Here is a 12,638-nt window from a genome sequence, read left to right as displayed (position 1 = left end):
TAAGTTATATCCAATATAATTTTGCCACCTTACAATAAAGTTCAATGCTCCTGTAAATATTAATGATATTAGAGTTAATTGGAAAATTATCTAAGGGTTAGGCTGTTTTAATAAAGAGTATTTGATAAAAAGCTGTCAAACATATTGGTAGAAGAACAAGCTCTATTTTGTCTGTATTTCTGCCAGTCACATATTGAGAATTTTTTTTATATGTAAAATTTACATTAACTTCGAACATGTCTAAAGGTTTTCTAAAAACTGCTTACAAAAGTTTATAACATTTTGTTATAAAAGCACGTCTTGGGAAAATTGCCTCTTTCAAAGGGTGTGGTTGTTACAACTACATACTTATTGAGTTTTCCTGACGTACATAAAATTTCATTCATAAAATGTTCCTCCATTACTACGACTACTATCTCGTACATTCATCATTTACAAGTTTTACAATTCTTAACTATTTACCATATGTTTAAAGATAAGTAACTGATCTTATATTCCCTACGGACGCATATTAGTTTTTAAAAGTAATATTTCAGATTTTATTTTTTTTTTTTAATTTAATTTGATAAGAAAGATAAAACTTAAGATATGCTAGTCAAGAAAACCGCATACAGTAGATACCAGCGTAAACGACTAAATACTTTATAAAACACCTGTTAATGGGAAATTGTTAGTGTATGCAAATGTTCCACTGTTAGGTTGCGAATTGTTTGATGCTTCCCAAAAATGTATTTCTGCAGAAATCAGTTAGTCATTAAGTGAACCTTAGATAATAAACTTCACTCGTAATTAAACAGTGCGCAACGCAAACAGTGTCTCTGTAAAACGTCATCAACCCACCTCATTCAGTAGCTCGATCGTATAAGCAGCAAATAACTAGCGAAATCAAATAAAATAAAACTTAAATTTAAAAAAGTCAATGTTTTGGCAAATTATCAAAGAAATTCCTTTTATGAATTAATCACGACACCTGAGACGCATAAAATATACAAATTTGTTTTGTTTGTTTAATATAAAATTTATAATTGTATTGTTTTTGCATTTATGTGTATTGTCAATTACAAATAACAAACAAACAAATAAACAAACAAAAATGAGTTGTCTACAATTGCAATTACTAAATTTAGATGAGCGTATTGCGAATTTACGTAAACCTCCATTATGGACAATTGTAGATGAAAAACAACAGCAAGAGCAACTGCAGCAGCAGCAACAACTACAACAAAAACAATACGATACACGTTTTGCAAATACTCGACTACTGGTGGTGAATAATTTACTACGTGATCGCTATGAAAATACTGAAAAGTGATGTGTTTATTTTATTATTAACATTATTAAAAGAAAAAGAAATTATTATTATAATCAAGTTGTTTTTGTTTTATGCCTACACCATTTCGTAAATAAATTTTATGTAAATTTGAAAAAATTAAAAAAATAGATTTCTAATCTAATAACAAAGTGCTTTCTTAGTTTCAAATCCTTTTAAGTAGTTACTTTTACGCGGTGTGTTTCAATTTTAATAAGATTTTTATTTAAAGAAAATTGCTAGAACTGAGAACATGATCGATTATGCAGCATTGTGAGCTAAAATATTATAAAATTTAACTATCTAACATGTATTTTAATATATTTAACAAAGTTAGTTATTTGATGCTACAGTTCAGATATTGGCTATAAAGAAAATTAAGTGTTGAATATTATAAAAACTCTATTTATGGGTTTCTTAAAATTTTTTTTTAAATAAATTGTTTCGTTAGAGTTGTTAAACTTTAAAACAATAATATGGTATATTTTTAAATAGTCGGAGTGTAAGATTTTTTAAAATTTGATTTCTTCAATTGCTACTTCAAAATGCTGTATTTAAATAAAGCTTAATATGATATTAGTGATTAAAATAATAACAATGAAGAATATAAAGATAAAATGCAAGTAATTCACCTGTGGCGATTCGTATATACGAAAGGTTTATCGTATTCCAGACAAAATGAAATTAGTTGAAAGTGGTTCATTAAGAATTTGAACAATAAAATAGAGTGTGCTATGACATAAAAATGTCATCATTCTGGCAACATATGGATTCAGAGCCAAAAGAAATGCTCATCTTTTGAGGCCAAGAACGAATTAAGCCAACATCGGATACTGCGTTCCAAAGTGAAGCGTATCCCAGAGAGAGCGATCTGCATCGATCGAAACAAATAGTAGTAGGTCCAGACTCGGTCGGGACTATAAAGCGGGTGAGGCAAAACTTCCCAACCACTTCATTCTAAATAGTTTTTAACAGGTATTGAATAATGTGCTCGAGCTTTGTCATGATGGAATACTACGAATATTCAAAATATTCTTAGCGTTTTCGGTCAGTGCTCGCTTCAAAAGAATTGCATTTGGTACAGGTTCCCTGTGATGGTCTGTTCAGATTTCATAAGCTCATAACAGATAGGACCATTTTGCTCCAACCAAATACGGAGAATTACCATAGCGCTATGGATATTTGGCTTTGGTGTCGATTCGGCTATTTGGCCGGGATTCACATACGATCTCTTTCGCTTCGGGTTTTCGTAATGGGCCCATTTTTCATATCAAGTAATGATTCGGTACAAAAATAGCTTTTAAGCAACATTTCAAAGACACAAAATCGAATTTCAAGGTCTATCAGTTTCAATTCGTATGGTACCCAATTTCCCTGCTTTTGTATGAAACCTGCTGCTTGCAAACGTTTTGAAATTACTGATTGAATAGCTTGCAATGAATTTCCAAACTCTTGTTGAGTTTGACAACAATTTTCATGGATTTAGGCCTCCAATTCTTGGTCTTCAAACTTTTTTTGGCTGGTCTGGCCGATTTTTATCTTCCGTGTCAAAATCACCACTTCTAAACCTCACAAACCATCTCAACGTACGTGAGTTGAAACCGATAAAACACATTTGCCGCAAAACTTCCCGCTTTGTTGGCACAAAATTCGAAATTTTCGAAGCAAAAAAAAAAAAATGTTGGTGTTAAATTTTAATAATTTTTAATAAATAAGTGAGAATAAATGACAGATATGTATCCTTCAAAATGTCTATATAAGTTATTAAAAACAAAAACCACGTTCAAAAGATACGTCATCTCTTGTAAATTCCGCATTTTAAAGTACAATATAACTTCATAAGTTGGAATAAATGTGTCATTAATGAAACTTCTGTTCTAATTCAGTTTAAAATATTAACATCTCCATTATTTTTAAATAACTTGGGCTTTTGAAAATAGTGCGAAGGTTATCTGCAATGGCAAAAATATTCGTTAGATAAAATGATAATGGTGTAATATTATTTTAAAAACACCAATTTTTTAATTCGTGCACAGATTTTCTAAAATTTAAATTCTTCTAAAATAAATACCATAAATTTATTTAGAAATGGTGTAAAATTTAACATTTTATTGTTAATTAAAATTTGTTTAAATACATATTAGCAAAACAAAAGAAAAAATTTAAACCTACATACATATTTTATATAATGTTTTATTTTTAGGGAATCACGAACAATAACCATACAAAAAGGCCCACAAGGTTTAGGTTTTAATATTGTTGGCGGCGAAGACGGTCAAGGTATTTATGTCTCCTTTATATTGGCGGGTGGACCAGCTGATTTGGGCGGTGAATTAAAACGAGGAGATCAATTATTAAGTTGTAATGATATTGATTTAAGAAGTGCCACACATGAAGAAGCTGCCCAGGCCTTAAAGGTAAATAATATTACATAGAAATGATTGTAAATATAAAAAAATAATGAATAATATAATTTTAGAAATCTGGCGGTGTGGTTACCTTAGTTGCCCAATACAGACCCGAAGAATATAATCGTTTTGAGGCTCGCATACAAGAGCTGAAGCAACAGGCTGCTCTAACCGCTGGTAGTACTGGCACTCTGTTGCGTACCACACAGAAACGTTCATTATATGTACGGGCCTTGTTTGATTATGATCCAAATCGTGATGATGGTCTGCCCTCGCGGGGTCTACCATTTAGACATGGTGATATATTGCATGTAACAAATGCCTCCGATGATGAATGGTGGCAGGCACGTCGTGTGTTGGGCGACAACGAGGATGAACAAATTGGTATTGTGCCATCGAAACGTCGATGGGAACGTAAAATGCGTGCGCGAGATCGTAGTGTTAAATTTCAAGGTCAATCAGCTAGTGCAAATAATAATATGGATAAGGTAAGTAATGGAATTTAAGAAAAACCCTTGCTACAAATAAATTAAAGGTATTTTGAAGATTAATTTGATCTGTTAACATTTAATGCAAAAACTTTTAATATCTTATATCGAAATGTGATTTAAATTTAGATGTGTACAAAGTTCCAATAATTTTTATTTATTACAAAAGATCTTTCAAATTCCTTTAATTTATTTCTTTACAGTAACCTTTAGTGATATTCAAATTAATTTATAATTTTATCAAATTTTCAGCAATCAACACTTGATAGAAAAAAGAAAAATTTTACATTTTCTCGTAAATTTCCATTTATGAAGAGTCGCGATGAGCGCAACGAAGATGGAAGTGATCAAGAGCGTAAGTAGCAAACATTTTTATAAAAAAAAGTATTTTAAAAATAAAATAAACTTAACAAATAAGTGAATTATTTATAAATAAGGTAAACAACAATTAATTAAACTGGAAAGCAGTTAAAGCAAACACCATAATAATTTCTAAACAAATAATTACATTTCTATGTTCGAAACAAAATCTAAACAAACCCAAAACAAAACGTGCACCAGCTGGCCCATATTTTTTTAAATTATTAATTAATATTTTGCACTTTTCCTCTTCTTCCAATGATGAGTAAACAATAAGATTTTCAAGTGTGTTTTTTTAATTAATCAATTATGTAAATTTGTTAAAAAAACCTTTTGTTTTTTTATAAAATATATGTTTTCATTAGTTTTTGTTTTATTTTATTTAATTATGGCTTAATGTATAATTTTTAATGCTTTTAATTTAATTCATGTTTTTATTTTTGTTTTTTTTTCTTTGTTTCATTATATACTATATACAACTTATGTCTACTGTCCACACAAATGTCCTCCTGTAAACTCATGCCATTTTTACCATAATGATGTCAATTTTATACACCACCACTGCTCCTTCTATTACTCAACACTTACAAACACTCCGTCCATCATACACACTCGACCTCATGTGTATTATTGTCCTGTTTTAATTTGTTGGTTTATCTATATCAATCCTCCTGTTTTGGACAACATTATATGTAATCCAAAAATACAAAATAATTAAAACTATATTGTGTAATTTATTTTGTATACATACTATGTACTGCCTAATCACTGTGGGGTTATTTTTATATACAAACATTTTATTTTGGATAAACGAACGAACAAACAAACACACACAAACAAATATTGAATTGATAAATGATATAAAATGTGTATCTAAAGCTAATGGAATTGCAGCCAGTAATAGTGAGCTAGATGTTAATAATTTAAACAACAATGATTCCAATGAACCACAGCGTAAGTTTGTTGAAATACATATATATTTATTATTCTTATCTATTCTACTATATATATAAATATGTATATGTAACACTATACGTTCGTACAAAAACCATTATTATTTGTAATTTAAGAAAATTTGAAATTGTTTTAAGAATTTCCAAAAAAAAAGTATCTTTTGTTAAAAAATAATTATATTTCAGCAAAAAAAGTTTAATTTTTTATAAAATCTTTTAAAGTTTTAGTAAAAATTCATTAGGGACTGTGTAAAACTAAAAAGGATTCCAACTCGCTAGTTTGATTTTATCAATCCGTTTGTAATAATTTAAAATATTGATGTTAGACCCACAAAAGTAAATATATTCTGGGTCTTTTTAAAATGCTAAGAAAATCTAGCACTTTGTCCGACTACCTGTTTGTTGAATACACAATAGGGCATAGAGGGAACGTCTTAGGGGGATGAAATAGTCCCCAAATATCTGAAGTGCTTGGTATTGAAAATAGGCAATAACGGTCTATCCAAAACAAATTTTAGAACAACTAAAATACGATAAGGACTAAACGAGGAGACCTAGATAAATTTGGCACAAATAGTTATTGTTAATGTCTAACTTATGTGTCCAAAAATGAACAGAAAGGGTTGTCCGGTACAAATGTTCAATGTATTTTTTACCTTAATACTTCAAAAATTGTGAATTTATTCCTTGAGAGTTATTAGCCAATTACAACATAACTTCAAAAATGTATTGAATGATTATATTTGTCTTCAATTCAAATCTATTACAAAGAAGCTTAAGTCAATTTTTTAAAATTTATTTTGAAAATGATTTAAAGCTAAACAAAAACCAAGTTGTATTAGAATTGAATTAATCTTATTATGAATTAATTCAACAATGTATGAATTCTATTCAAATAAAAGCCTTTGAATGAAGCTATTCAATTCATTATGTTGGGAATGGTTTTATGAAAAATAAAAATAAATTTTAAATTCTCTGTTCCAGAAAAAATTCTTCAATCAATTTGGATTAGATTTGAATTAACAAAAATGTAATCATTCATACTTACAAATACTTATATATCAGATTATATGCCAGCCGTTACCTAACTACTTCTAAGTAATGCAAATGGTATGAAATAGAGATTGAAAAGTAAGTTGTTTAGTATGTAAATCATTACCAAATTTTTTGCTGATAATAAATATAATTTTTGACACCTAAACCCTAATTTAATAAATGCTGGCATAATTGAAATATTCTTTTCTTAAATTACAATTAATAATGATGGTGTATGTATAAAATAATAATATTAATAATGTAAATATGTATAATTCTGTTAAACTAATAGTAATTTGTTAATAATTTAACAATATAAAGGTTGTAGGGCTAATTGTTTAATAAGATTCTTTAATTAATTTACATATTTTAGGTGGTTTGTAATACTTTAAAATTAAAATTTGCTAAATTTTAAGAAGGTAAACTCAATTTTTTTTTATAAACAGAATGGCTGGTATCGTCTCTACAGAACACTAAATATTAAAAATTTCACAGAGAATTAAAGTGCGATTTTGTATGCTATAACAGCGGTAATTATGCTGAAATATGTATATTAACTATGAACTTGTAGCATTTGATTTAGTAAATTTACTTTTAGCTGTTCAGCTAATATACATTTAATTCAATATAATTATTGGTGGAATGAAAGTATACATTTTGGTATTTTAGTCCTTATTCAGTCACCAACATAAACATAAAACAATAGATTTCTTTCGATTTTAATCTTATCTTTTTTCACAATTATTATTTATTTATTTTTTTTATATTGTTTTTTTTTATTTTATGATTTCTCTTGTTTTTAACACTTTGTTAAATTTAAATTTGAAAACAAAAATTTTAATAATTTAATGCTAATGAGATTAATAGTTTTTAGAAAAATAATCAAATATCGTTGCAAGTTTAGTATGGAAGTTTAAAAAACCAAAAGCAAAGCATCTATTCCTTAAACAAATAGCAAAACAGCTCTCTCTTTCTATATACATATATCTTCCTTCTACCCTATGTAGAATGCTTTCTTAATTAAAAAAAATTAAACAATCAGTCAATCAACTCTCTCTCGTTCGTACTCAAAATCGTTCGTTCATATTTTATCGTTGAACTAAATAAATTTAAATTCAAACCATTTTCAATCATTAAAACTCTTTTTTTAATCTTTTATTTTTTCTTCTACACAATTTTCAAGAATTTATGATAACGATTTGTTTTTTATATTTAAAGGATTTTATTTTTATTATTGGTTATTTTTGATTTGTAAATATTTTCGGAAAATCGAAAAAATATAGATATTTGCTTGTTTATTTAATATTGCTGCTATATACATTAGAATTTCAATTGAATTTAATTGTTGACTACTAAAGAACTCAATGTATCCCTTTCAAAGGTTCGAAAGAATTAATTCTTAATTCAATTTTCAAAATCAACTTAAATTTTTTGTCTTAATCATTCCAGCAAAGAATTCATTCCTTTTATAAAATTAATTCCTTATTAAATCATTAAATTTTTGTTTAATTCAAATCCATTACAAAACAGCTTAATAAAAGTTATTGAATGATTAAATTTTTCTTCATTTCAATTCTATTACAAAATTTTTTTCAATGATTAAAAAAAATATTTTAATTAAATTTGTATAAGATTTGAATTAATAAAAATTTAATCATTCTAGTGTTGAATAAATTTTATTCACCCCTAACGGCAATAACATGTGAAATTTTGTTTCCATGATATATCCATTTCCCTCAAAGGAAAAATTGCTATTGTGATATTCCCATGAACTTTTCATTCACAATAGCTGATTATGTTCGTAACAGCTGTTTATTGTTTAAAAATTTCACAACATGGGGAATTTTTTCACATGAACAAAGTTGATGAACGAGAAATGGGAAAAAGGAACATATTTCATTTGAAATATTGATTCGCGATAGGGTTGATTATGAATTTATTCTATTATCAATAATTTCAAAATGTTTTTCCAGCAAAAATACTTGAATGGCGTAATTTTTTTTTTAATCAATTTCTTCTATTGAAATTTCCCCAAAGATGCTAACTAAACTGGTTTTAAGCCACTAAAACGTGAGCCATTATGTAAACATTAGATACAGTAGTAATAATAAATAGAAACAAGCAAAAAAAAAATAAATATTAAAGGAAAAAAATCGTTATAAATTCTTTAAAATTTGTCGTTATTAAATTTTGAAAATTGTGTAAAGCTTCTAATTTTTTTTCTCGAATACACAATTTTTTTTTGAAACAAAACCAAACAACAAATCAAATCAACTCTTTGTGTTTTTTCTCTTCTCTCTCAATTCTTTAATATTTCTAGCTTTTATGCTTTGCTACACACAAGACGATGCCAATGCTGAAGGAGGTATGTAATCAAATCTAGTATATTTTCATATTTTATTTAATGCTACATACTATTTATTTTATAATTTTCTTTATTATTTAATTTTAATGTAATGTAATAATATTCCTATATATTGAACAACAAAAAAGAAAACAACCAAAACAATTTATTTGTTTAGTGTGTTATGTTTTGTTTTTTTTGTATTATTTTTTTTATGTTTTATCAGTGTAGTCTTTTAATTATTTATATTTTTCTTTTTTATTTCTTTTACATATTATATACCTACCTACCTCTTTAATACATTATTATAATTATTACATTTATTACTTCTACTACTAATATTATTATTATTATTATTACATACTTACTTTAATTCTACATACTTACATACTATATATTACTTATAAACAACCTATATACCCTTAACCTTAATCAATCAACTATTACTCCAAATTTAATGTGTTTTTAATCTGGCTTTTGGTTTTTCTTTGTTTTTCCTTTAATACCTCAAAAATACCCAAATATATATATATGTATATCAATTTAATTAATAATACAAACAACCAGCAAAATGATCACCATATATATATATTACAATATTATTGGTTTATATATACCCATAATTGCATATATAATACATACAATATTCAGCCCAATTAATAAGTTATACAAATATTAATATAGTTACGCTTTTTCATATTTATATTTCAAATCATATTACTACTATTTATTATACTTACCACAAAATTCAAATCAATTTTACTAAAAACAAAATTAAATATGAATGTGTGCCAGTGTCAACAGATTCGTTCGTACCCACATGTATTCAATTGATTCTTTTATACATCATTCATAACGATTTTCAATATACGAGTTAAAATTAAAAAAAAAAAACATTTTGTTAAATTTTTAATTAGTTGATATTGTATAGGTAATTCTCATTTAATGCGAAAATCGTTGGAAAAGTTTTAACAAATACACTCACAAATCATCAGATTTACCATAAATCCATGTTTCTTCATTTGTTTTAATCAGACAGGCATCTATCAACTCTGAACAGTCGAGAGATCTTCATGTGCTAAGGTGCTCAGAAACGAGAAAGCTTTAATTTTCTGTAAACTTTTTGCTTTTGGTATCGGTAATAACTCGTCTCAATTTATGTATATCGAGATTTTCTAGATTTCCCTCTATTCGGTAATAACTCCTCTCGATTTATGTATATCGACATTTCCAAGATTTCCCTCTATTCGACTTGTTATATTTTTTTAAAAAGACTCAAAGACTGGATGGTCCTACTTCATTTCGTATCATTCCTAATGCTCTACTATGCTAAACTTCAAATCCTGAACAGTCAAGAATACTGTACTTTTCTCTAAACTTTTTTGCTTTTGGTGTCGTTGAAAACATCTCTCAATTTACAATGAGATTTCAAACTACATATTTTCATGTATTCTTCTCTCGATTTATATCGAAATTTCCTAGACTATTCGATTTTATTACAGATTAAATTCTTCAAACGAGTCCAAGAATGATGCAAGAGTATCGCAAAACTCTTTGCTAATGGTCTTCTATGTCATACTACAAATCCAGAACTGTTCTGTTTCTTTTTCTTTAAACTTTTGCTTCCTCTATACTCGATTTATCTCGAAATTTCCTAGACTTCGCTCTATACGATTCTTCAAATTATTCAAGAATGATGCAAGAATACCGCCAAAGTTCAAACCCCGAATAGACGAGTTCTTCGTGTGCTAATGAGCGATAAAGCTCAACTTTTCTCTAAACTTGTTGCTTTAGGTGTCGTTGACAATCACCCTTATTCTATTTGGCGTCGTCGACATCAAAAGTTACCAATTGTTATCGATATCGGCGTAACATACCATTTTTTGACTCAATATTGACGACGATGTCGACGAAGCCAAATAGAATCAGGGTGAATATCTCTCGATAACGGGATTTCCAATTATTTTCACATATTCGATTTGTTAAAGATGGGATCTCTTCAAACGATTTTAAGAATATTGCTAAGCTCAGTCCTTGCTCCTACTATATTTCGTATCTTTCCTAATAGTTGATATTTTCATGTGCTTTCTCTAACATATCCTCTACTTCCCTCTATTCGATTTGTTATAGATGGGATATATCTTCAACCGAAATCAAGAATACCGCAAAACTCCGTCATTGCTTCTCCTCTATTTCGTATCTTTCTTAATGATATTCTTTCCAAACTTCCATCCGTACCAATTCTGTTAAAGATTACAGCAACATCTGTCATTGGTATTCATTTAATTATAGGCCAAAACTTTTGGATAAGACATAGATGAGAACTCTATCTGTGGGATCACGCGAATATCTTTTAACATGCAAATGACAGAAACTCTTGATATTCTGATCATGATAATTCAGTCTGAAGAAGCTTTAAGTGTCTTGGTTTCTTAAAAGGGTATTAGAAATAGTACTTCGCACGATGCCACGGATCCGAGAGGTCCAACCTTAAATTTTCGCCTGAATTTGGATGATGCTGATTGTGACTAATTGGCTGGACAGTTAAGGGGTGTCATGAGAACCCCGGTCTATGCGGAACCACGGATCCGACTTGACCAAAACAACTCCTGTTATTATATTATATCGGCGATTACTACATTCATACGGTATTTCATTCAAAGCTGTTTGCTCTCCTCTTGTATACGTAGGTCCTGTCGGACATGAATCGTTGAGCCGTGTAATATCGAAGTTGTTATGACTTCTCCGGTGACATCCCAGAAGAAACTGTTGTGTCAACATGGCGTTGGGTTCCTTGATCGGATGAACCTTAGTCCTCTCGTGAAGATAGTGTTCACAAGTTATTTGAAAACAGCATATCCTTAAGACTGCACAGCACAATCATGTCTTTAAATTCGGTTAACATGGGTTATCGTTAATATGTAGCACTCGTCGTTGACGGAGATGTCCACACTAAAGTCCATCAATTCGCTCTAAACAGAAACTTTTTGTGGGTGCACTTTTTATGGAACACTTATGTTGATAATAAATTTTTATCATTTGGACGTGCTACTCAGTCGTGAAGCTTGCCCAGGTTTGGCATCAGTGACAGAATATTAAACAACATGGCCGCGGAAGACTGTCAATATCGATATGTTCTATTTAGTAATTCCAATGTCCTTTCGATGAACCATGCAGAGTGCGGATTCAAAAACAACTAAAAATATGACCTCGACTGGCAATCGAAAATAAATACAATCGTACTTATTCTCATTAAATTAAATTTCTGGATAAGCTGACGCTAAAATTGCGATTGGTTTTACTATAATTGCAATAAAAATCATTGGTAGCAAATCCTGTCCCACATTTCGTTTGGAACTATTTCAATTTCGTAGGTAGTATTCCTATTGATTTTGTTTTAGTTTCTTTAGATTGCAATTGATTTTTTAATTGCCAACATATTTGACTTTATATGAAAAATCAAAATACGGAATTAATTTCACTTTCGATGGTAATACCATACTGTGACAAGGAGAATAATATTTGTGTATTTGAATAATTCTAACGATTTTCGTAAATTTCAATTCAAAAAAATAAAAACTTTTACATACGAACATACTTTATTTCAAAAGAAACACCGTTTTAAAATAATTTTTTTTTCAACTCTTCACAAAAACTTTGTTAATAGGGTCTTCAGATTTGAACAATCTCTTTTATTTTTGTACCTATGATTTAAAGCACAATTTTATGTTTTGAAAAAGA

At 28.5% G+C, this 12,638-nt stretch overlaps 1 protein-coding gene across 15 annotated transcripts in view; it reads left to right on the top strand.

Annotated features, from left to right (window-relative positions):
• Positions 1-12,638, top strand: part of dlg1 (discs large 1) — an 89,974-nt gene that overhangs the window by 61,125 nt on the left and 16,211 nt on the right. For 8 of the 15 annotated variants that reach the window (XM_065507562.1, XM_065507558.1, XM_065507555.1 and 5 more), the window contains 5 exons: positions 3,513-3,726; positions 3,789-4,205; positions 4,458-4,560; positions 5,445-5,519; positions 8,874-8,918. In XM_065507562.1, the coding sequence (XP_065363634.1) occupies positions 3,513-3,726; positions 3,789-4,205; positions 4,458-4,560; positions 5,445-5,519; positions 8,874-8,918 (854 nt within the window). The remainder of the gene's footprint in view (positions 1-3,512; positions 3,727-3,788; positions 4,206-4,457; positions 4,561-5,444; positions 5,520-8,873; positions 8,919-12,638) is intronic. The other 7 variants (XM_065507560.1, XM_065507557.1, XM_065507570.1 and 4 more) reach the window with 3 other exon arrangements.

Source organism: Calliphora vicina, chromosome 4 (assembly GCF_958450345.1).
Source record: "Calliphora vicina chromosome 4, idCalVici1.1, whole genome shotgun sequence".
NCBI classification, from domain to species: Eukaryota; Metazoa; Arthropoda; class Insecta; order Diptera; family Calliphoridae; genus Calliphora; species Calliphora vicina.
This window is presented reverse-complemented; position numbering and strand designations above follow the sequence as displayed.